At 41.3% G+C, this 25,958-nt stretch overlaps 1 protein-coding gene and 1 long non-coding RNA gene across 2 annotated transcripts in view; one reads left to right on the top strand and one right to left on the bottom strand.

The window, feature by feature from the left end:
- Positions 1–4,589: 4,589 nt before the first annotated feature.
- The window catches only part of lamb4 (laminin, beta 4), a 41,204-nt gene continuing 19,835 nt past the window's right edge, over positions 4,590–25,958 (top strand). Inside the window, exons 1-22 of the mRNA XM_019257787.2 lie at positions 4,590–4,656; positions 6,844–6,922; positions 7,045–7,220; positions 7,821–7,956; positions 8,089–8,162; positions 9,232–9,420; positions 10,431–10,494; positions 10,641–10,855; positions 11,251–11,371; positions 11,622–11,810; positions 11,942–12,097; positions 12,218–12,321; positions 12,509–12,588; positions 13,567–13,744; positions 13,842–13,973; positions 14,073–14,261; positions 14,375–14,487; positions 15,397–15,508; positions 16,114–16,294; positions 17,631–17,774; positions 17,937–18,168; positions 19,752–19,906. Of these exons, the coding sequence (XP_019113332.2) occupies positions 6,901–6,922; positions 7,045–7,220; positions 7,821–7,956; positions 8,089–8,162; positions 9,232–9,420; positions 10,431–10,494; positions 10,641–10,855; positions 11,251–11,371; positions 11,622–11,810; positions 11,942–12,097; positions 12,218–12,321; positions 12,509–12,588; positions 13,567–13,744; positions 13,842–13,973; positions 14,073–14,261; positions 14,375–14,487; positions 15,397–15,508; positions 16,114–16,294; positions 17,631–17,774; positions 17,937–18,168; positions 19,752–19,906 (2,962 nt within the window). The 5' untranslated portion in view covers positions 4,590–4,656; positions 6,844–6,900. The remainder of the gene's footprint in view (positions 4,657–6,843; positions 6,923–7,044; positions 7,221–7,820; positions 7,957–8,088; positions 8,163–9,231; positions 9,421–10,430; positions 10,495–10,640; positions 10,856–11,250; positions 11,372–11,621; positions 11,811–11,941; positions 12,098–12,217; positions 12,322–12,508; positions 12,589–13,566; positions 13,745–13,841; positions 13,974–14,072; positions 14,262–14,374; positions 14,488–15,396; positions 15,509–16,113; positions 16,295–17,630; positions 17,775–17,936; positions 18,169–19,751; positions 19,907–25,958) is intronic.
- Positions 9,475–11,273, bottom strand: LOC113744809 (uncharacterized). Its single transcript, XR_003461849.1, has 3 exons — positions 11,180–11,273; positions 10,651–10,811; positions 9,475–9,746 (listed from the first exon to the last, which is right to left on the bottom strand). It is a non-coding gene; the product is annotated as an uncharacterized LOC113744809 (long non-coding RNA).

Genomic DNA, 25,958 nt, shown 5'->3' with positions numbered 1-25,958 from the left:
TCAGACTCAACACCTCCCCACCACGCACCACCTTCCCCCACCTATATCTGTGTCAGAAACTAAGACTTAATTGGCGAATGATCAACGCTGTGGGGACAGCTATCACAAGATACAGAAAAGACGGTGAGTGTAGGCGATATGCTTCATAACTTTTTGAGGTGAGTCAGCACTGCACTTCATTCTTTCTTACTCCATAAAAAGCAAGCCTTACTATGCAAAAACACTTTTCAATGTCGAGAACCATCACTTTAGCAACTCGAGCGAGAACTGGGAATCCACTTTCTACTAACAAAACTTCTAAACTTCGAAAAACCATGGAAATAAAATCACGATCAAATCAGCTCTGGTACTCGGGAGCGGGTGAGACTTAAAAAGAAACAAGGGGAGAATGCATGTCGTTTACTGACATTTTTCACTTTCCAAATCCTTCCCATCACGTTGCTGGGCTTGTGTCTACGGACTTTTTTAGTTGCCGGACTACATTAAACGAGTTGACGCAAACAGCCGTGGCACCTGGCTCCCGCGTCTTACTAGAACTCAAGTTCAAACAATAATGCAGGTAAATGAATACATGGATGATACTAGATAGATCAAGACATGACATCCCCTTCCAAACCTACACATCACTCCCACTCCTCCCCCCTGGGCCACTCCTCAGGACCACCCACCTCGGTCCCGTCTCTGTGAGACTCGCCCCGGTTTATGGGCTCGCCGGTTCCATGTAGTCTCGGTACAATGACGTAGTATGGGAAGGCGAGCTAATCCAATCTTGTGTTGCATTACAGTGTTTCAGTTGGACGCCTCCCCCATTGTCCTGTCGTCTTATTGTCATTTCCCTGACCAGACGTGGGGGGGGTTGGTAACTCGGTGAGGGGGGACTGTTAGCGTTTCTGTGGAGAAGAGTTGTACTGCGTTTACTGGGTCGGAACTGTGGTCTCACTGTGTGGTTGACCACTAAAACACGTGTATGATGCCACCACTTCCCCCCCCATCCCTCCCCCCCCTCCAGACTCTTTCTAACTCCCCTCCCAGCAAGCACAAGCAGCCCTCCCCCCCCTCACTCCCCTCCCCCCCCCTCCCCCGCGTAGGATGCTGCCACGTTGTCTTTTCTTTTTCTTGTCTCCGAGGAAAAAAACAGACTTTTATTTGTGGTAAAATCAAGACTTTTGGAATGGATCGCGGCCCAGCCCCCCCTCCACCTCCCCCCCTTCCCCCTTTCGGCGCCGCTGTAGTGTTTTGTATTCGGCCTCGTCTGGTCTGAGAGAGAGACTGCCACAGAGACTGATCCACCTCAGACCAGAACCTGTCAGAACCGGCTCATGTGCAATCTGTGTTTTTGTTTTTGTCAATCAGGAGATTTTTATCTGTTTGATTCAAATGTTATTAAATTATTTTCTAACCAAAAAACAAAATGGCTGCAGAGTTTTTATTTTACGAGTCGCCTGGTTTCTTTAAGAAGATGAAACATTAAATGTCGACGATGTCTTCATGAATATTTCTCTTTCTGTGGTGAAATTTATCTTCCTGTTTAAGTCAATCAGAATTGGAAGCAGATGTCATCGCTTCCTCTTATCTCAGATGTGGAAGATGTTACTGTGGTGGAAATCAAATGGACCTCCTGAGTGGAGGACTTCATGTTTGTTCTCAAACTTCGGAAAATAGAGTTCACGTTGAGAGGTTCAGCAGAGGATTTATACATAATTACATACTTTAATCAGCTGGAACTATTTTCTTACTGACTACAATGTTCCACTTTTAATGCCAAGCAGTTATTCACTCTACTTATTTTATATATTTATTGAATTTATTACTTTGTTCCTATTTCTTTATTTCTGTCATTTTGTTTTGTCCCATTCTTTGTTTATATAATGGTTTAAAACGTTTTTTCCATCATAAATGTTTCCTTTACTATCAAACCACTGACTGGGTTGGTCTGTATCAACATGTTTTCCTATAGTGGCCTTCCTGTCAGCTGAGTAGACCATCGAGATAAATGATCAGCCCTAACTCTGACCCTGTTGATGTGATGGGAAAAAATAAACCACAAACTGAATTTTAAATAGTTATTTATTTTTTAGATTTTTTTTATTTTTTTGGCCTTTTCAAGCTCCATTTCTGATAGAGACAGCTGAAGAGCGACAGGAATGTGGGGAGAGAGAGATGGGGAATAACAAGCGGGAAAGAGCCACAGGTCGGACCTGAACCCTGGACCTCTGCAGCAAGGACCGACCCCCTGCACATGGGGTGGCCGCTCCACCAACCGAGCCAAACGCCACACCATCTTTCTTATTATTTGAAAAAATAGATAAAGAATAGACTTAACTGCTTCTAGAAATGATGTTTTAATGAGTGATGACTCTGCAGCACCTTGGTGACTGTGGGACATGTTGGACAGCTTATAGTTAGTGCTGGCTCAGCTCATCTCTCTGTTATGCTGCCACACTGGGCTCTTCACATGTTACTAACTTCTTCCTTGCAGTCTCATCAGGTTCTCATGGATCATGACTGCTGGGTTATTATTATTGCTGCCATATCTCCATCACACTTTATAGTCATGGCAGATGACTGTCCACCAATGTGCTCAGTCCTGCTCGAGGTTTCTGCCTGTTAAAACTTGCTCTGTCACCAAGTGCTTGCTCATGGTGTATTTGTTGGCTCTGTAGATAATATTAAAAAGAGTAATAGGCACAGAGGTCCAGGTGGTCCAGACCTGCTCTCTATGAAAGTGTTCTGATCTAACCTTTGTTATGAACTGGGTCGATATAAATAAAACTTAATTGAACTGCGTTTCATTTAATTACCCTCCTCTCCACAAGACAGAACTTGTCCACCTGAGTGGACAATGTCAGTAACCAATCAGTTCTCTTTGCCTGGAAGTCTTTCATTCCCTTACCTGTTGTCTGTTGAACCACCTCCATACTTTCTCTCAATTAAATTCAATTCAATACAGCTTTATTGGGAAACATGTTAACATTGCCAAAGCAAGTGTGACATTAACAAAAAGATAGACGTCTTAACGGAAAATACAGGAATAAAAAATAATTAAATTGGAAAATAGTTCTGTCACTGTACAAAGGCTTATATTATAAATAAAGTGTGAAATAAAGGGCCTATATACATCTCAGTTAAACATTAACTTTGTAAGAATAAGAAGATATATACAAAGTAAATGATGTCTCTCTCTCTGTCTGTGTCTCTTTGTCTGTCTCTTTCTCTGTCTGTGTCTCTTTGTCTGTCTCTTTCTCTGTCTCTCTCTCTGTCTGTGTCTCTTTGTCTGTCTCTCTCTCTGTCTCTCTCTCTCTCTTTGTCTGTCTCTCTCTCTCTGTCTGTGTCTCTTTGTCTGTTTCTCTGTCTGTCTCTCTCTGTCTCTCTCTTTCTCTGTCTCTCTCTGTCTGTGTCTCTTTGTCTCTCTCTGTCTGTCTGTCTCTCTTTCTGTCTCTCTCTCTGTCTGTGTCTCTTTGTCTGTCTGTCTCTCTCTCTCTCTCTGTGTCTCTTTGTCTGTCTGTCTGTCTGTCTCTCTCTCTGTCTCTCTCTCTCTGTGTCTCTTTGTCTGTTTCTCATTCTGTCTCTCTCTGTCTCTCTCTCTGTCTGTGTCTCTTTGTCTCTCTGTCTCTTTCTCTGTCTCTCTCTTTCTCTGTCTCTCTCTCTGTCTGTGTCTCTTTGTCTCTCTGTCTCTCTCTCTGTCTGTGTCTCTTTGTCTGTCTCTGTCTCTCTCTCTCTGTCTGTGTCTCTTTGTCTCTCTCTGTCTCTCTCTGTCTGTTTCTCTTTGTCTGTCTCTCTGTCTCTCTCTCTGTCTCTCTCTCTGTCTGTGTCTCTTTGTCTGTCTCTCTCTCTGTCTCTCTCTCTCTCTTTGTCTGTCTCTCTGTCTCTCTCTCTGTGTCTCTTTGTCTGTCTGTCTCTCTCTCTGTCTCTGTCTCTCTCTCTGTCTCTCTCTCTCTCTGTCTGTGTCTCTTTGTCTGTCTCTTTGTCTCTCTCTCTCTCTGTGTCTCTCTTTCTCTCTCTCTCTGTCTGTCTCTCTCTGTCTCTCTCTCTCTCTGTCTGTCTGTCTCTGTCTCTCTCTGTCTCTCTCTCTCTCTCTCTCTCTCTCTCTGTCTCTCTCTCTCTCTGTCTCTGTCTCTCTCTCTGTTTCTCTCTCTCTGTGTCTCTGTCTCTCTCTCTCTCTCTCTGTCTCTCTCTCTCTCTGTCTCTCTCTCTCTGTGTCTCTCTCTCTCTCTCTATCTGTCTCTCTCTGTCTCTGTCTCTCTGTCTCTGTCTCTCTCTCTCTCTCTCTCTCTCTCTCTCTCTCTCTCTCTCTCTCTGTCTCTCTCTCTCTCTGTCTCTGTCTCTCTCTCTGTTTCTCTCTCTCTGTGTCTCTGTCTCTCTCTCTCTCTCTCTGTCTCTCTCTCTCTCTGTCTCTCTCTCTCTGTGTCTCTCTCTCTCTCTCTATCTGTCTCTCTCTGTCTCTGTCTCTCTGTCTCTGTCTCTCTCTCTCTCTCTCTCTGTCTCTCTCTCTCTCTCTATCGGTCTCTCTCTGTCTCTCTCTCTCTCTGTCTCTCTCTCTGTCTGTCTCTCTCTGTCTCTCTCTCATTCACACACACTCCCTCAGGCTACATATATCTCAGATGTGCTGTTACCTGCCCAGGTGCGTTCATTCGCTCACTGTGGCAGCAGCAGCAGGTACGTTCACTCTTTTTAACATTGATTACTTTGACTGTGAAACTGCTGATGGACAGACGGTGTAGTCCACTAAAATTCAATACAGCTGATCATGTGTTGCTGTGTCTACCTGAGGTCTGATACATGGAGGTGATAACTGTGTTCATGTTAGAGGCAACAAACCGAGTTCCACCAAGTTCCATCACATTCAGTCATTTAGCTGCAGCTTTTATCCAAAGAGCCTCATAGAGAAGAAGCCGTTCCATGCTGGGAAGCTGTAGATAGATGACGGTAATGATGGAGACGTAAATAAAGGCTGAGCTTTTATTTACAAGCTTGAACGATGAGTTGTAATTTATCTCTCATCTCTGCATATCCAGTTACAACATGCTTTGCCACACCTATCAGCAGATGACCTTTAAGATAGATCACACTGTAAGCTTGTTGTGTCTCTATTGAATCATGGCACATCAAAGCAAACATCACATACCTGAAATAAAAGCACTGAGTGATGAAAATAATATTGTGAATGATTAATTAACTATGAATTAATAATTAATCACTATGAATATGTTCCCGTGCTCATGGTTGACATCAAAAACATAAAAACCGTACCAATGACGTGATTCATCATTATTTTACATTTTAATGTCTCCGTCATTAGAAATAAAAGTTTTTCTTTGAATTGCTGGAGTTCAGAGTAGAAACATTATTGTATGAAAGGTAGACGAGCAGGGGTGAAACCTCAAACATGCAGTCAACTGCTAACTGAGAGCTGTCTGGGCAGACTGTCTCACATCTCTGACTATAAATTAAATCCAACAGTTTGAAGTCTGCAGAGCTTCACATGCTTTGGAAAAATAACTCTGCAGCACTCACTCCACGTCAGCATCATTGACGAGACACAAGTGTCTCTTTGAACAGGTTTCAGTGCTCTTTGATTGGTTCATAACACTTACATGTATGAATCATGGAGATCAGTTCATTTATTCTGAGATAGATGTTGATCAGTTGTCACTTAGAGCTTTGATGAACTTTTTAGCACCACAGTGTCATAGTATCTTTGTCATGTATGTACTGCGAGCGTAGGTGTGGTCGTCACAGTGGAACAGTGACTGACAGCTTTATGAAAGATGAAGACAAACATGTAGAAATATGACACGCTGTGTGTGTGTAGACTATAAGCAGATATTTACAGATTATTATTAAACACCATGTTTGTTTCTGTCGTGTCAGTGTCAGTGTGTAGAACATAATCTGTGTTTTTGAAACTATTATTGAGCTTCTTGACATTTCTCAGTATTGCGCAGAGATAAATTGTAATTCATCTCTCATCTCTGCATATCCAGTTACAACATGCTCTCAACATAGCTCGTCAAATACCAACACTGCTTTGCCACACCTATCAGTAGATGACCTTTAACACTTTGATTACATTTAAAAACTTCATGGTTTGAAAAACCTTTTGATTTGTATTAAATAAGTTTATATGACTATATACCAATATTATGTCTTATTATTAATAGAGATTATTTATATAGCAGTAATCAAAACAAACAATTAAGAGGTTCTTTGACATAAAATAGTTTTGAACTAAACTTCTTAAATGTTGTGTTATTTTTAAATGTCATTATGTATTTAGTCAAGATAACTTCAAACAGCCCATTCACAGTCACAGCAAGTGATGATTGTTTAATGATGGTCTAGAAACTTAAGGTGGTCTGCAGATTGTTTCAAGAGTAAGTACTCTTAGTTCTGTGACTGGAACATTCTTATTTTTAGTATTTAAAAATGAAATCAACCTTCTTGGTTTTAAATGTCAGAACAGGTTTTACTCAGTGAAGTTCAGTAAATCCCCTCAATTACTGCTGAGGCCCAAACATTCCTGTTGAAGTTCAACAGCCCCTTCAGGCTTCATACAGGTTAATGGAGGAAGGGAACCATAAATACTGCTGAAGTTATTCAAACTGAAACTTTATTACAAGACTTTGACAAAGACACAGGAGGCTCCCATCTGGGGTTAGAACCAAATGCTGATACTGGATCCATGTTGTGTTTGGATGTAAAATCTGCAGACAAACATGACACAATGCAAACACAGGTACACACTGAGTGTGTGTTGGTGTTCAGGTTGTTTTTGGGTGGTTTGATAATTTGATATGACCTCGATAAAATATACATCATGTGTTTACACTGCTGTCCTGTCAGAGACCACTAGAGTCCATGTGACCATCAGTCAGAGACCTGCAGGTATCTCAGCACAACATGATTTTCATCATCATCATTGGTGAGTATGTTGATCCAGGTATGACATGTCAGGTGTGTTTGTCCATACTATATTGTTAAATGCACATTTACTTCAGACTGGTGCTTGAACTATTTGATCTTGTTGTCACCTGCTGTCACCAGTTTTTATTCCAGGAGCTTATCTTCAGCACCTCCAGGACCTCCAGGACCAATGTCCAGGTGGCACTTGTAACCCTCAGCTCGGTGATCTGATGGTGGGTCGAGCGGCTCAGCTGTCAGCCTCATCTACATGTGGTCTGGATGGACCACAGAACTACTGCATCATTGGATACCTGGAGGTAAGAGGTCACATGATAACATGAGGGGGATTTGAACCAGATGACAGACAGACAGACAGTATACACACATATAAAGTGCAGCTGCTCTCTCTCTTTCTGTGTTTTCTGTATGACTGACGTGTTTCTGGCTCGCTCCCTCACTTTCATACTTAAACATGTTCTGATCCGTCACTTATTATCCAAAGCTGTTTCCACCCCGAGGAATTATTTCTCCTCATTCCTGCATTTTTCCCCTCGTTAAGCCTCTCACTCTGTTCTTTACAATTCTCTCACAGTAAACTTGTTTCATACAAAATAAACACACACACACACACACACACACACACACACACACACACATATATATATATATATATTATATATATATACTTAATATATATATATATATATATATATATATACTGAACAGTTTTATTTTTTTATGTTCTAAACTCGTTACTGCTCTTTACTGTGTTTTAGAGTCAGAATCAATTCTATTGGTTATGTCTGTTCCTCTGCATGTACATTGTACGTCCAATCAGAGCTCATGATCAGTAACAAACACTAAGATGTTAAACATGATGATGATGAAGGATTGATGATGGTTTATTGTGTCATCAGGAGGAGCAGAAATGTTTCACATGTGACTCGCGGCTGCCGTACAATCGCTATAACAACCCCAACAGCCACCACATCGAAAACATCATCACAACCTTCGACCCTGAGAGGAAAATGAAGTGGTGGCAGTCTCAGAACGGTTAGTTTGAAACATCATGAAGGTAAAAAATGTCCAATCAGAGTACGAGGACGTCTCACCTGAACGTTAAATTTTCCATTTGTTATATTATAGTTGAAAAGTGACTGTGTGTCGCTGCTATGTGGTCTGTAGGAGTTCATCAGGTCAGCATCAGACTGGATCTGGAGACGGTGTTCCAGTTCAGTCACCTGGTCCTAACCTTCAAGGTAAAACATGAAACATACACTGACCTTTATATTTATTTTACTTCTCTTTGACTGCTTGCTGTTTTCTCTTTACACCTTGACATAGAACCCTCAGTCTTCTGGAAGAATAACCAAACCGTTTTCAAGGATATTTAAAATGACCAGACTACATTTAAAACCTATGTAGCTGATTAGTGTTAACAGATCTGTCTCGATGGAAATATGTAAACAGCAAGGACCTAGCTGATGATGGCTCAATAGATTTGAGGGTTCTGCGCAGTATCTTCGATGTTCCTAGGACTGCACTCTTCTGGACTGAGGCTTCAGTATTTATATATATATATATACACATATATATAGTTGTAATATTGTATAAATATGATAAATAATATCAGTACAGTTTATATCCACATATCACATGTGATATGAAGAAAATGTTCCAGTACTGGAGCAGAGTGTTGTACAGTCAAAGGTGACAGGTAGGTTTAGCCCAGGTGTGATGGTGGCTCTGATGGGCAGATGAGTTGTAAAGTCTTATTTCCTGTGTCGTTCCTCAGAGCAGCAGGTTGGATGAGTCTGTTGCTGAAGCTGCTCTTTAGCTTGTCCAGTGTTGTGTGGAGGGGTGAGAGGGACTGTCCATGATAGCAGTTTTGCCAGCATCCTCTCCTCCACCACCTCCTCCAGGGTGACAAGCTTAGAGCCGACAACAGACTGCTTTCTGATCAGTCTGTTCAGTCTGTTGGCCCAAGAGGACTGAGTGCAGTCAGATTCATGCAGCAAAGGAGGTGGATACAAGCTGCTGAGTTCCTTTTGAGCAAAGTTAGTCTGTGGAGTAGTTTTTCTTTCCAAAGGACGGTTTTATGCAAAGCATGGATGTGGTTGACTGCTCACTGAACTCTAAATGTTAGTAACTTAGTAACTGTTTTCTGAGCTGATATTTGTTTGTGATTTACATTCTGACAGACAAAACCTACACTCTAATGTTCATTCTAACTTACTCTGGCTTTGTTTTGGAATATTTCACTTCTTTATTTTTCTTTGAAAATATGTCATAGAAGACTATCCTGTGATGTCACTTCCTGCTCTGCAGAGTTTCCGTCCAGCAGCCATGTTGGTGGAGCGTTCAAAGGATTTCGGGCGCAGTTGGAAAGTTTTCCGTTACTTTGCGGAAGATTGTTTGCTTCATTTCCCTTCAGTGTCTGATCGACCGGCTGACAGCATTGATGATGTCGTCTGTGACAACAGATACTCTGGATCAGAACCATCCACTGATGGAGAGGTAATACACGCTGAACATGAACACATGAACACACATGAACACACAAAGATAAATCTGGGACCATAAAAATTAGAGATCCATGCTTTAATATCATTGTAATATAAAAATGTAAAAAAGAATGTTTGGGCTAATCCAGTTCAGATCAGAACCACAGAGGTCAAAGTTCAACAAATAAAGTTTTTCATATTTTTGTTCTGCAGTGGTTAGCACTGTCTCCTCACAGCAACAAGGTTCCTGTTTGAACCTGGTTCTTTCTTTGTGGAGTTTGCATGTTCTCCTCATGACTGCGTGGGTTCTCTCCAGGTTCTCCAGCTTCCTCCCACAGTCTAGAGACATGAACCATAACAGGTTAATTGGTGACTGGATGATGGATGGATGGATGGATGGATGATGAATGGATGGATGAATGGATGGATGATAGATGGATGATGGATGATGGATGGATGGATGGATGGATGGATAAATGGATGGATGATAGATGGATGATGGATGGATGGATGATGGATTGATGTTTTTGTTCTTGTATAAAAGAATAGATGTCTTCTTCTGTTTGTCCGTTAGGTGGTCCTAAAAGCTTTGGATCCGATCTTTGACACTGAAAACCTGTTGGTGACTGGATGATGGATGATGAATGATGAATGGTGAATGGATGGATGGATGATGGATGGATGGATGGATGGATGGATGATGAATGGATGAATGGATGGATGGATGGATGATGGATGGATGATGGATGGATGATGGATGATGGATGAATGATGGATGGATGGATAGATGATGGATGGATGGATGGATGATGAATGGATGGATGATGGATGATGAATGGATGGATGGATGATGGATGGATGGATGGATGGATGATGGATGGATGGATGATGGATGGATGGATGGATGGATGGATGGATGGATGGATGGATGGATGGATGGATGATGGATGGATGGATGGATGATGGATTGATGTTTTTGTTCTTGTATAAAAGAATAGATGTCTTCTTCTGTTTGTCCGTTAGGTGGTCCTAAAAGCTTTGGATCCCATCTTTGACATTGAAAACCCATATGCACCCAACATCCAAGGTGAGGTCTTCAGAGAATCCTGCTCTCTAATTGGCTCTGTGTTACAGTGTTACAATTATGTCAGACAGACACATGAGATATTCAACACGTTACACATATTAAACATGTTTAAATGTAACATGTTAAACATTCGTTGTTGTCCTCAGATCTGCTCACCTTGACAAATATTCGCATTAACTTCACACGTCTCTTCACACTCGGGGACACTTTGCTGGGTCGAAGGCGCAGGAACCCTCAGGACAAATATTACTATGCTCTTTACAACATGGTTGTCCGAGGAAGCTGTTTCTGTAACGGACATGCCAGCCAGTGCACACCTGTGGACCGAGGACGGGGGGATGTCTTCACCAAGACCGGCATGGTATGGAACGGACATGATACAGATCAGTTCTGGACTGGTTTGGACTAGTTTGTGTAAATAATCTGCAGATGACTGGAAGAAGAAACAAACACTGCAAGAATATCAACTCAACAATTATCAATGTGTATTCAACACGTTAAATGTGGTTTTCATCATTATTTCATATTTTCATAAACTACCATCAGAGAATGTTTCTCTGATTTAATCTGTGTTGTTGGAACACTTCAGACAGAGATAGACATGAAGACTACTGGAGCAAACAAACTGTCCACACCTGTCCACACCTGTCCACACCTGTGCTCACCTGTACACGCCTGTGCTCACCTGTACACAGCTGTCCAAACATAACCCTGAACTGTGAGTATTCAGGTGGAACACTATTCTTTGTTCTCCAGGTTCACGGTCAATGTGTTTGTCAGCACAACACAGCTGGAGAGAACTGTGAGAGATGTCAGGACTTTCACTATGACTCCCCCTGGAGGCCTGGAGGGGGAAACACAGCAAACATCTGCAGGAGTAAAAACTTTTTTTCTTTATGTTCAAACTAAGATGGCACCATGTCTCTGTAAATGTATGTTTCCTGAAAGAACTTAATTTATCACGGTTTATTTGTCATGTTTTAATAATTAAATAATATTTTTTTATATTTTTTTGTATTAATAATTTATAATTTAATAATTTAATCACTTTTTTTGTAATTGAATGTCTCTTGTTTTGGTGAATGAATCATCTGTTTTTAGTTTGTTGATGCTCATTTTCCTTTAAGGGTGTAACTGTCACGGTCACTCGGACTCGTGTCACTTCGATCCCGCTCATTTTGAAGCGACGGGCGGCGTGAGTGGTGGCGTGTGTGATGACTGCCGCCATGACAGGACGGGGCCTCAGTGTGAGCACTGTCGACCTTTTCTGTATCAGGATCCCCGGAGAGCGCCAGATGACCCTCACGCCTGCATACGTATGCATCAACACTTTATTTTTCTCTGATGTGTTTGTTTACATATCTGATTTTTTTTTTATTATCTGTTTTTTTAACTAAACATTGCATAAGAAGTGAACCTAAGCAACGTGATGCTGTCTGTATTGCAGCATGTGACTGTGACCTGGCCGGGTCACAAGGCAGCGGTCTGTGCGATGCTCTGAGTGGTCGATGTGTCTGTAAAGAAAATGTCGATGGTCAACGCTGTGATCGCTGCAAACACGGATTCTTCAATCTGAGACAGGACGACCCAGCCGGGTGTCAGGGTGGAAATAACTTTTACTATATTTAACACATTTGAACTATTCGTAAACCAGAGTATGTTTATGTTTAATGTCAAAGATTAGCATGAAGCTGAACGTTTGTTCATTGTGTGTTTGTTTCAGAGTGTAGGTGTCATGTGTTGGGAAGTGTCGGGTCATGTGATCAGCTGACTGGAAGTTGTGAATGTGACCATTTGGCGATTGGACCTCTGTGTGATCGATGTGTGGTAGGTTTCATCTGAAAGATGACTCTAAAATAAAATAATGTAAATAATAATGTATAAAAATGTTTTAGTGGCTTTTGGATGCAGAAGACTATGAAACAACACACTATGAACACGACAAAACTACAAACATAATTAAATAAATAAATCTTTCTCTAACATGTTTCTGTTTCCTGTGTTCTGTGATCAGGAAGGTTTCTGGGGTTTGGGAAACTCTGTGTTCAGATGCTCTCCCTGTGATTGTGACATCGGAGGAGCTTACAGTGTCACGTATGTTTCATGTTTGTTTCATCTGGCTTGATCGATAAATATAATTGGATATTTATCTACATAATAATGGACATGTTCCCTAAAGGAAGCATATATAAACTGAATAGAAGTGGTCCTAGTACAGAACCTTGTGGGACTCCATGACAGACTTTGGTCTGCATGGAGGATTCATCATTGACGTGAACAAACTGAGATCGATCTAAGAAATACGACTTAAACCAGCTTAGGGCGGTTCCTTTGATGCCAGTTTGATGTTCCAGTCTCTGTAAAAGAATTTGATGGTCAATGGTGTCAAATGCAGCACTAAGATCTAACAGGACAAGTACAGAGATGAGTCCTTTGTCTGATGCCATTAGGAGGTCATTTGTAACTTTGACTAATGCGGTCTCTGTGCTATGATGCACTCTAAATCCTGACTGGAAATCCTCAAATAGACTATTGTTATGGAGAAAGTCACACAGCTGATTAGCTACAGCTTTCTCAAGTATCTTAGACAGAAAGGGAAGGTTTGATATCGGTCTGTAGTTGGCTAAGACCTCTGGGTCTAGAGTGGGCTTTTTAAGAAGAGGTTTAATTACAGCTACCTTAAAGGACTGTGGTACATATCCTGATAATAAAGACAGATTAATCATATCCAATAACGAATTACTAACTACAGGTAAAACATCCTTGAGCAGCCTGGTTGGGATGGAGTCTAAGAGACAGGATGACGGCTTAGCTGCAGAAATGATTAAAGTTATTTGATGAAGGTCGATGGGGGAAAAACAGTCTAAATACATATCAGGTTTTACAGCTGTTTCAAAACTTGCTGTATCAGAATGCAGATCAATGCCTGTTGAGGGCAAGAGGTGATGGATTTTGTCTCTAATCTCAAATCTCAAATCAAAGGAACAAATCTGGAGGTCCAGGTGGTCACCAGACAGACACAGTCTCTATAGAGGTTTGTGTGAAAATGAAAGCAGCTTTCTTGTTTGTCAGGTGTTCTCCAGAGGATGGACAGTGTCACTGTTTACCCAACATGGTGGGTCGGCGATGCTCTGACCCCGCCCCCGGCTATTTCCTGCCTCAACTGGACTACTTCCTGTATGAAGCAGAGCTTGCCTCTCCGCTCCATGGAGGTCCTCCTCCCTCTTCTCCACCTTCTTCTTCTTCTCTGGTGTGTAAGAATGTTGAAGTCAGCTTTAGGTGTAGTATTCATGTGTACTTTAAGTGTAGTAGTGTGTTTTATGTGTCATATTTGTGTGTATTTTCAGTTGAACCCTGGTGTTTTACCTCAGTGTGAGCAGTACTACAGACAGCAGGGTTATGACTTTAAGTTCTCTAATGGACGGGTTGTTCTGGTTCGGAGGACTCGGCGGCTGGCCCGGTGGAGAAGACAGGGACAGGTAGACTGATTCATTTCCTGTTACACTTTGTTTTGACCAATGGGGGCAGGGCAGTGTGTGACCTGTCATCTATCACTCATGTTTGTTTGTGTCCTGCAGCACAGCACCATCCCTCTGGACCCAGGTCACGCCCTGCAAATCATTCCCCGTCAGAGAACAGCTGATCAGCCTATCACCTGGACCGGCCTGGGATTGGTCAGAGTGATGGATGGGGCGGGGCTTAGGTTCACTGTGGATAACCTCCCATCATCGATAGATTATCAGCTGGTGATTCGCTATGAGCCGGAGGTGAGAAAAATGGGCCTGGTTCTGAACCTCGTTCTGGTTTGTGTTCTGAATAGAGGTTAAGGAGAAGGAGGAAAAGATATTAATAATATAAAAGTATGTTATCACGTCTGCAGGCTCCGTCTGATTGGCTGGCCTCAATCAGCATCACTACAGTGTCACCAGGTGACAATGGCTGCAGGAGCAACCCGACAGAAAGTAAAACTCTGATACTTCCTGGAAACTCCAGGTGAGCGATTACGGCTATGTGTGAAATGTGTACTGTGTACCCTAGGTACTGTATAATGTGTACTGTGTACCCTAGGTACGGTATAATGTGTACTGTGTACCCTAGGTACTGTATAATGTGTACTGTGTACTATAGGTACTGAATAATGTGTACTGTGTACCCTAGGTACTGTATAATGTGTACTGTGTACCCTAGGTACTGTATAATGTGTACTGTGTACTATAGGTACTGAATAATGTGTACTGTGTACCCTAGGTACTGTATAATGTGTACTGTGTACCCTAGGTACTGTATAATGTGTACTGTGTACTATAGGTACTGAATAATGTGTACTGTGTACCCTAGGTACTGTATAATGTGTACTACGTACCCTAGGTACTGTATAATGTGTACTGTGTACTATAGGTACTGAATAATGTGTACTGTGTACCCTAGGTACTGTATAATGTGTACTGTGTACCCTAGGTACTGTATAATGTGTACTGTGTACTATAGGTACTGAATAATGTGTACTGTGTACCCTAGGTACTGTATAATGTGTACTGTGTACCCTAGGTACTGTATAATGTGTACTGTGTACTATAGGTACTGAATAATGTGTACTGTGTACCCTAGGTACTGTATAATGTGTACTGTGTACCCTAGGTACTGTATAATGTGTACTGTGTACTATAGGTACTGAATAATGTGTACTGTGTACCCTAGGTACTGTATAATGTGTACTACAAAGTGTGTATCACATTAATGATTATTGATGTTTTTTGGTTCTGTCTGCCTGTCTGCCTGCCTGTCTGCCTGTCTGCCTGCCTGTCTGTCTGTCTGTCTGTCTGCCTGCCTGTCTGTCTGTCTGCCTGCCTGTCTGTCTGTCTGCCTGTCTGTCTGCCTGTCTGCCTGCCTGTCTGTCTCCAGAGGGGGTATTCTGGACTCTCCAGTGTGTCTGAATGCAGGAGGTCGGTATCTTGTGGATGTGATCTTTAACAAACAACCTGGATCGTCGAGCTCACACATCCTGATTGACTCGGTGAAGACACTTTTTTTCTTTAACTCAAACAAATTCTGAGTGATTGACAGTCAAACAGATTAATGACAGTGATGCTGAGTCGTGGCTGCACTGTTTACAGTTCTTAGCTTTGTTCCACATATATCACAGAGACTGTGAGAAGTTCAAAAAAGTTGAGTCCATTTAAATGAATCAACAGAGAAAATAAATGCATGAAAAAGAATTCAGTTCATTTTTATTATTAATTAATATAAATTCATCAAATCAGAGCAAAAATGATGGAAATCAGTGTTTCTCAAACACTTTACACCACAGCTCAGAAAGTATCAGAAAAAGTACCATCTTTATGACAGAGGTTCAAACGAGACAGAGATTTATTCATATGAGAAGATTTAATGCTGTTGGATCCAGAGTTAGTCTGGGTGGAAAAGGTTTCCTCCTGATCTGTAACCATTTGATTTAAGTCCACATCATATTTTAGGAAATGCTAAACATATTTTTAGCATTTATGTTCCTGTGATCTTTTCATTTAAAATGTTATAGTATTTTGTTCAATATTTCTACATAATATATATTCCAGTGATCTAAATGGTTTATTAAAATGATGCCTTGAATTACTTTTTTAGATGGGTCTGATTCCCAGCATCGAGTCTGTCCAAGATTTCTGCTCCCAAACTGACCTTGACTCTTTCCGTCGCTTTCGTTGCATCGGATTGGCTGCCGAGCTCAGCCCACATGACTCACTACCAGAGGTCTGCGAGGGACTCATAAAGAGCATGTCGGCACGAGTCCACAACGGAGCCATCTGTGAGTAGATCAACATGAACCCACAACAGTTTGAAGTATCATTATACACTACATTTATATACAGTACCAAACAAAAGTTTGGAGACACCTTCTCCTTCAGTTCTTCTTTATTTTTATTATTTTGTATATTGTAGAAACACTGAACACCCAAACTATAAAATAACAAACAAATTTTAGATTTAGATTCTTTTTCTTTGACGAAGCTTTGCACACTCTTCATTCTCTCCATCAGATTCATGAGGTCGTCAACTTCGGTCGTTAACTTATCTGAACTGAACTTGACTTGACTTGACTTAATATATCTTAACTTAACTAAACTTCTTCCCTGGAGTTTCTGTCTCTGTCGTCCAGCAGGTTCTCGTGGATCGTGGCTGCTGCTGTGGTCCTGCATGACGTCCACTACACATATTACTAATAATAATAGTCATTACTGCTGCCATATCTCCATCACAGTTTATAGTTAGTTGATGATTTGCTGCTGCTGAGCATCTGTGTCTCTATTTATCTCTCTATCTGCCCCTCTCTCTCTCTCTATCTGCCCCCCCCTCTCTCTATCTGGCCCCCTCTTTCTCTATCTGCCCCTCTCTCTCTCTATCTGCCCCCCTCTCTCTCTATCTGCATATCTCTATCTCCTATCTATCTCCTCTCTATATCTGCCCCTACTATATATATTTGGCACACCCCCCTAGATTTGCCCCTATATCTCTCTATTGCCCCTCTCTCTTCTCTATCTGAACATATCCTCTATTTCCCCAATCTATCTTCGCAATATCTCTTCTATTGCCCCTCCTCTCTTTTGCCCCCCTCTCTCTCTCTTTCTGCACCCTCTCTCCTCTCTCTCTCCTCTCTCTCTCTTTCTCTCTCTCTCTATCTCCTCCTCTATCTGCAACTCTCTCTCTATTTGCCCCCCCCCTCTCTCTATCTGCCCCTATCTCTCTCTATCTGCCCCTCTTTCTCTCTATCTGCCCCTCTCTCTCTCTATCTGCCCCTCTCTCTCTCTATTTGCCCCCCTCTCTCTCTCAGAAGTTTTTCCTCGTCACTGTCTCCAAGTGCTTGCTCATGGTGGAACTGTCGGTCTCTGTAAATAATATTATACAGAGTACAGTCTAGACCTGCTCTGTATGAAAATGAGATAACTGAAGTGATGATATGGAGCTACTATATAAATAAAATTGAATTGAAGTGAATTGAAGAGAAGAGGAAGCTGGTATAAGATCATTAGTGTTCGTCACTGTGGTGAACACCTGATGAACCCACAGTGTGACTGAAACAACACATCTTTATTAGAACGGTAGTTTTTCCTGTTTGTTTTTTTCTGATGTTTTCCTGTTGTCAGCTTGCAGGTGTAATGTTGTTGGCTCTCTTGGACCGTCCTGCAGTAAACTGGGAGGTTTCTGTGACTGTAAACCCAATGTGATTGGACGCTGCTGTGACACCTGTGCACCACTGACATTTGGCTTTGGACCTGACGGCTGCAAACGTGAGGAACTCTCACAACCTAGTTCTAAAAACAGAGATAAAGATAATGATGACAAGATGATGATAATGATGATATGATGAAAATAATATGATGATAATGATAATATGATGTTGATTACTCTTGTCTCTTGTCTCTGACTCTTGTCTGCTGTTTGATTTGCAGCATGTGACTGTGACCCTCGTGGTTCGGTGTCAGACCTGTGTGATCAGATCAGAGGTCAGTGTGCGTGTCGTTCAGGTGTGGCTGGTCGACGCTGTGATCGCTGTCAGACAGGATTCTGGGGTTTTCCACTCTGTCGACCCTGTGAATGTAACGGACTGTCGGAGGAGTGTGATGATGAGACCGGAGAGTGTCTGAACTGCAGGGAACATGCCACCGGACCACGCTGTGACAGGTGATATACACATATATAATGATATACATAGAACATAAGACCACGCTGACAGGTGATATACACATATATAATGATATACATAGAACATGTAACGGACTGTCGGAGGAGTGTGATGATGAGACGGAGAGTGTCTGAACTGCAGGGAACATGCCACCGGACCACGCGGTGTACAGGTGATATACACATATATAATGATATAAAATAGACAAAAGACCACGCTGACAGGTGATATACACATATAATGATATATATTAGAACATAAACCACGACTGTGACAGGTGATATACACATATATAATGAATACATAGAACATAAGAACCACGCTGTGACAGGTGATATACACATATATAATGATGGACATAGAACAGAAGACCATGCTGACAGGTGATATACACATATATAATGATATACATAGAACATAAGACCACGCTGACAGGTGATATACACATATATAATGATATACATAGAACATAAGACCACGCTGTGACAGGTGATATACACATATATAATGATATACATAGAACATAAGACCACGCTGTGACAGTGGATATACACATATATAATGATGGACATGAACAGAAGACCATGCTGACAGGTGATATCACAATATAATGATATACATAGAACATAAACCACGCTGTGACGGTGATATACACATATAATAATGATAACAATAGAACATAAGACCACGCTGTGACAGGTGATATACACATATATAATGATATATATAGAACATAAGACCACGCTGTGACAGGTGATATACACATATATAATGATATACATAGAACATAAGACCACGCTGTGACAGGTGATATACACATATATAATGATATACATAGAACATAAGACCACGCTGACAGGTGATATACACATATATAATGATATACATAGAACATAAGACCACGCTGACAGGTGATATACACATATATAATGATATACATAGAACAAAGACCACGCGGACAGGTGATAACACATATATAAGGATATACATAGAACATAAGACCACGCTGACAGGTGATATCACATATATAATGATATACATAGAACAGAAGACCACTCTGACAGGTGATATACACATATATAATGATTACATAGAACATAAGACCACGCGTGACAGGTGATATACACATATAATATATACATAGAACATAAGACCACGCTGACAGGTGATATACACATATATAATGATATACATAGAACAGAAGACCACGCTGACAGGTGATATACACATATATAATGATATACATAGAACATAAGACCACGCTGCCAGGTGATATACAACATATTAATGAATACTAGAACAGAAGACCACTCTGACAGGTGATATACACATATATAATGATATACATAGAACATAAGACCACCGGACCGGTGATATACAAATATATAATGATATACATAGAAATAAGACCACGTGTGACAGGTGATATACACATATAAAATGATATACATAGAACATAAGACCACGCTGACAGGTGATATACAATACAATACAGCAAAACAATACATAACAATTTTAAACATAATCTCAGGAGTCCTGTACATGTCCTGGTTCTGATGCCATACCTGTGTTGCTGATGCAGGTGTGTAGAGGGTTACTTTGGTAACCCGGACCCAGACAGCCGGTCAGCCCTGCCTGTGTCCAGATGTTCAGAGCAGTGGACGATCTTTGCCACTTCGTGCCAACATGACCCACAATCCCTCAGTCTGGTCTGTAACTGCATGGAGGGGCACACAGGTAGGTGTGTTACCTGTCTAGGTCCAGGGTTCAGGTTCCTGTTGTGATAGTGGACAATGCTCAAGACAGTGTTCAGGTGTTGAAGTGTATCAGTGTTCAGGTGAGTCAGTGTTCAGGTGTTCAGATGAGTCAGTGTTCAGGTGTATCAGTGTCAGGTGTTCATATGAGTCAGTGTTCAGGTGTTTCAGATGAGTCAGTGTTCAGGTGTATCAGTGTTCAGGTGTTCATATGAGTCAGTGTTCAGGTGTATCAGTGTTCATATGAGTCAGTGTTCAGGTGTATCAGTGTTCAGGTGTTCAGATGAGTCAGTGTTCAGGTGTATCAGTGTTCATATGAGTCAGTGTTCAGGTGTATCAGTGTTCAGGTGTTCAGATGAGTCAGTGTTCAGGTGTATCAGTGTTCATATGAGTCAGTGTTCAGGTGTATCAGTGTTCATATGAGTCAGTGTTCAGGTGTATCAGTGTTCAGGTGTTCAGATGAGTCAGTGGTTTCAGGTTGTATCAGGATGTTCATATGAGTCATGTTCAGGTGTATCAGTGTTCATATGAGTCAGTGTTCAGGTGTGTAATCAGTGTTCCGGTGTCAGGATGTCCTCAATTATATATGTGTATTCACCTGTCACAGCGTGGTCTTATGTTCTTGTAGATCATGATATTCTGTGTAAGTCTCACCGGTCACGCGTGGTCTTATGTTCTATTATTCATTATATATGTGTATATCACCTGTCACGATGGGTCTTATGTTCTATGTATACATTATCTATGTGTTCATCCCCTGTCAGCAGTGGTTCTTATGTTTCTATGTATACTCATTATATACTGTTGTTTTATTAATTAGCCCTGTCAGCCGTGGCTTCTGTTTCTATGTATACTTATATAGTGTGTATAGCACCTGTCAGCGTGGTTCTTATGTCTATGTATATCATTATATTGTGATATCACCTGTCAGCGTGGTTTTGTTCTATGTATATCATTATATATGTGTATACACCTGTCAGCGGGGTCTTATTCTATGTATATCATATATATATGGGTAATACACCTGTCAGCGTGGTCTTTGTTCTATGTATATCATTTATATGTGTATATCACGTCAAGCGTGGTCTTCATTATACTATATTGTGAATCACCTGTCCGTGGTCTTGTTCTATGTAACATTATTATGTGTATATCACCTGTCAGCGTGGTCTTTGTTCTATGTAATCATTATATATGTGTTTATATCCTGTCAGCGTGGTCTATGGTTCTATGTATATATTCATTATATGTGTATATCACCTGTCAGCTGGTCTTATGTTCTATGTATCTTATATAGTTATATCACCTGTCACAGCGTGTCTTATGTTTATTAGTATATCATTATTATTATCCACCTGTCAAGCGGGTCTTATGTTCTATGTATATCATTATATATGTGTATATCACCGGTCAGCGTGGTCTTCTGTTCTATTATATCATTATATATGTGTATATCACCTGTCAGCGTGGTCTATTCTAGTACATTATATTGTGTATAACCTGTCAGCGTGGTCTTATGTTCTATGTATACATTATATGATGTGTATATCACCTGTCAGCGTGGTCTTATGTTTCTATGTAATCATATATATGTGTAATCACCTGTCACAGCGTGGTCTTATGTTCTATGTATATCATTATATATGTGTATATCACCTGTCAGCGTGGTCTTATGTTCTATGTATACATTATAGATGTATATCACCTGTCAGCATGGTCTTCTGTTCTATGTACATTATATATATGTGTATATCACCTGTCACAGCGTGGTCTTATGTTCTATGTATATCATTATATATGTGTATATCACCTGTCACAGCGTGGTCTTATGTTCTATGTATATCATTATATATGTGTATATCACCTGTCAGCGTGGTCTTATGTTCTATGTATATCATTATATATGTGTATATCACCTGTCAGCGTGGTCTTTGTTCTATGTATATCATTATATATGTGTATATCACCTGTCACAGCGTGGTCTTATGTTCTATGTATTCATTATATAGTGTATATCACCTGTCACCAGCGTGGTCTTATGTTCTATGTATATCATTATATATGTGTGATATCACCTGTCAGCAGGTCTTTGTTTATGTAATATCATTATAGTGTGTAATCACCTGTCCAGCGTGGTCTATGTTCATTATATCATTATATATGTGTATATCACCTGCACGCGTGGTCCGGTGGCATGTTCCCTGCAGTTCAGACACTCTCCGGTCTCATCATCACACTCCTCCGACAGTCCGTTACATGCAACAGGGTCGACAGAGTGGAAAACCCCCGAATCCTGTCTGACAGCATCAAGGTCGACCCAGACACACCAACGACACGGCCACTGACCTCTATCTGATCCACACAGGTCTGACACCGAACAACGAGGGTCACAGTCACATGCCTGCAAATCAAACAGCGACAAGAAGTCAGAGAAAGAGACAAGAAGTAATGCCAACAGCATATAGCAGTATCATCATATTGATTTTCATCATATCACATTATCATCATCTTGCATCATTATCTGTATCTCTGTTTGTAGAACTAGGTGTTGTGAGAGTTCCTCACTTTGGCAGCCGCAGGTCCCAAAGCCAAATGTCAGTGGTGACAGGTGTCACAGCAGCGTCCATCACATTGGGTTTACAGTCCAGAACCTCCAGTTTACTGGAGGACGGTCCAAGGAGCCAACAACCAGACACTGCAAGCTGACCAGGAAACATCAGAAAAAACAACAGGAAAAACTACCGTTCTAATAAAGATGTGTTGTTCAGTCACACTGTGGTTCTCAGGTGTTCACCACAGTGACGAACATAAGGATATTATACCGCTTTCCTCTTCCTCTTCAATTCCACTCAATTCAATTTTATGTATAAGTAGCTCCATAGCATCATTCATTATCTCTAGTCATACAGCGAGGTCTAGACTGTACCTCGGTATAATATTCTTTACAAACCGAGCAGTTCCACCTGAGCAAGCACTTGAGACAGTGACGAGGAAAAACTCTGAGAAGAGAGGGGCAATGAGAGAGAGAGGGGCAGATAGAGAGAGAGAGGGGAGAAGGAGAAGAGGGGCAGATAGAGAGAGATAGGGGCAGATAGAGAGGGGGGGGCCAAATAGAGAGGAGAGGGGCAGAGAGAGGAGAGAGAGAAGGAGAAGAGAGAGAGAGAAGAGAGAGAGAGAGGGCAGATAGAGAGAGAGAGAGGGGGGCCAAATAGAGAGGAGGCCGATAAGAGAGAGAGGTGCCAGATATAGAGAGGGTGTGGCAAATAGACTAGATAGTGGCAGATAAGAGAAGAGAGAGAGGGGGGCAATAGAGAGAGAGAGGGTGCAGATAATGGGGTGCAAATCGATCCTGTCATGTTCAGATAGATCGCGAGATATCGATATAATATCTATCGTCAGATATATATATATTGTGGCAGATAGATACGATCAATGTGTCCTCGAGCAATAGGGTTCCAGCATTATATAGATTGTTTTCGCTATAGATATAAGAGCTTTGCAGATAGATGATCAATATATACACATATTCTCCTCCGCAAGCAATCATCAACGAACTAGAAACTGTGATGGAGATATGGCAGCAGAAATGACTATTAATTATTAGTAATATTTTAGTTGAACGTGCATGCAGGACCACAGCAGCAGCCACGATCCACGAGAACCTGCTGGACACAGAGACAGAAACTCCAGGGAAGAAGTTTAGTGTAGTTAAGAATATATTAAGTCAATCAAGTCAAGTTCAGTTCAATAAGTTAACGACCGAAGTTGACGACCTCATGAATCTGATGGAGAGAATGAGAAGTGTGCAAATTGCGTCAAGAACAAGAAATCTAAATCTAAAATTTGTTTGGTTATTTTATAGTTTTGGGTGTTCAGTGTTTCTACAATAGAAAATAATAAAAATAAAAGAACTGAAGGAGAAGGTGTCTCCAACTTTTTGTTTGGTTACTGTAATAATGTAGTGGGTATAATGAATACTTCAACTGTTGGGGGTTCATGTTTATCTACCTCACAGATGGCTCCCGTTGTGGACTCGTGCCGACATGCGCTTATGAGCCCTCGCAGACCTCTGGTAGGGTCATGTGGCTGAGCTCGGCACCAATACGATGCAACGAAGCGACGGAAGAGTCAAGGTCAGTTGGGAGCAGAAGCTTGGACAACTCGATGCTGGGAATCAGACCCATCAAAAAAGTAATTCAAGCGTCCAGTGTAATAAACCATTTAGATCATGGATATATATTATGTAGAATATTTGAACAAAATCCTATAACATTTTAAATGAAAAGTCACAGGACATAAATGCTAAAAATATGTTTAGCATTTCCTAAATATGATGTGGACTTAAATCAAATGGTTACAGATCAGGAGGAAAACCTTTCCACCCAGACTAACTCGGATCCAACAGCATTAAATCTTCTTCCATAGGAATAAATTCTCTGTCCGTTTGAACCTCTGTCATAAGAGGGTACGTTTCTGATACTTTTCTGAGCTGTGGTGTAAAGTGTTGTTGAGAACACTGATTTTCCATCATTTTTGCCGCTGATTTGGATGAATTTATATTAATTAATAATAAAAATGAACTGAATTCTTTTCATCATTTTTATTTTTTGTCTCTGTTGATTCATTTATGGACTCAACTGTTTTGACTTCCTCACAGTCTCTGTGATATATTGAACAAAGCTAAGAAACTGTAAACAGTGCAGCCAAGACTCAGCATCACCTGTCATTTAGAGCTGTTTGACTGTCAATCACTCAGGAATTTGTTTTGAGTTAAGAAAAAAAGTGTCCTGCACGAGTCAATCAGGATGTGTGGCTCGCGATCAGGTTGTTTGTTTAAGAGCAAATCACAAGATACCGACCTCTGCTTCAGACACACTGGAGATCCAGAATACCCCCTCGGAGACAGACGGCAGGCAGACAGGCAGACAGACAGGCAGACAGACGACAGGCGGGAAACAGAACAGACGGCGGCAGACAGCAGACAGACAGACGGCAGGCAGACAGGCAGACAGGGGCAGAAGGCAGACAGAACCAAAAAACATCATATCATTATGTGATACACACTTGTATTACACATTAATACAGTCCTAGGTACACAGTACACATTAATTCAGTACCTGTAGTACACAGCACATATACAGTAACCTAGGGTACACAGTACACATTATACAGTACCTAGGTACACAGTACACATTATTCAGTACCTATAGGAAAACACAGAGCAATTATACAGTACTAGGGTACAACAGTAGCAACTTATACCCTTACCAGGTACACAGTACAATTATACAGTACCTAGTACACAGTAACACATTGTTCACACATAGCCGTAAGCGCTCACATGAGTTTCGCAGGAGTAGCGATGAGTGTTTACTTGCGGTCGGGTTGCTCCTGCAGCCATGTGTCACCTGTGACACTGTAAGTGATGCTGATGAGGCCAGCCAATCAGACGGAGCCTGCAGACGTGATAACATCTTTTTATTTAATCTTTTTCTTCCTTCTCCTTAACCTCTAGTCAAACAAAACCAGGAACGAGGTTCAGAACCCAGGCCATTTTTCTCACTCCGGCTCATAGCGAATCACCAGCTTGATAGATATCGATGCTGGGGAGGTTATCCACATGAACCAAGCCCCGCCCATCATCACTCTGACCAATACCAGCCGGTCCAGGTGATAGGCTGATCAGCTGTTCTCTGAACTTGGAAATGATTTCAGGCGTGACCTGGGTACATGAGGATGGTGCTGTGCTGCAGGACAAAACAAACAGGGTGATAGATGACAGTCACACACTGCCTGCCCCATTGGGTCAAAACAAGTGTAACAGAATGAACAGTCTACCTGTCCCTGCTTCTCACCGGGCAGCCCCGAGTCCTCCGAACCAGAACAACCCTTCCATTAGAGAACTTAAAGTCATAACTGCTGTCTGTATACTGCCTCACACTGAGGTAAACACCAGGTTCAACTGAAAAATACACACAAATATGACACATAAAACACACTAACGACACTTAAAGTACCATGAATACTACACCTAA

This window comes from Larimichthys crocea, unplaced genomic scaffold (genome assembly GCF_000972845.2).
Source record: "Larimichthys crocea isolate SSNF unplaced genomic scaffold, L_crocea_2.0 scaffold214, whole genome shotgun sequence".
In the NCBI taxonomy this organism is placed as follows: Eukaryota; Metazoa; Chordata; class Actinopteri; family Sciaenidae; genus Larimichthys; species Larimichthys crocea.
The sequence above is the reverse complement of the archived record's forward strand: the minus strand, read 5'-3'. Positions and strand labels throughout refer to the sequence as shown.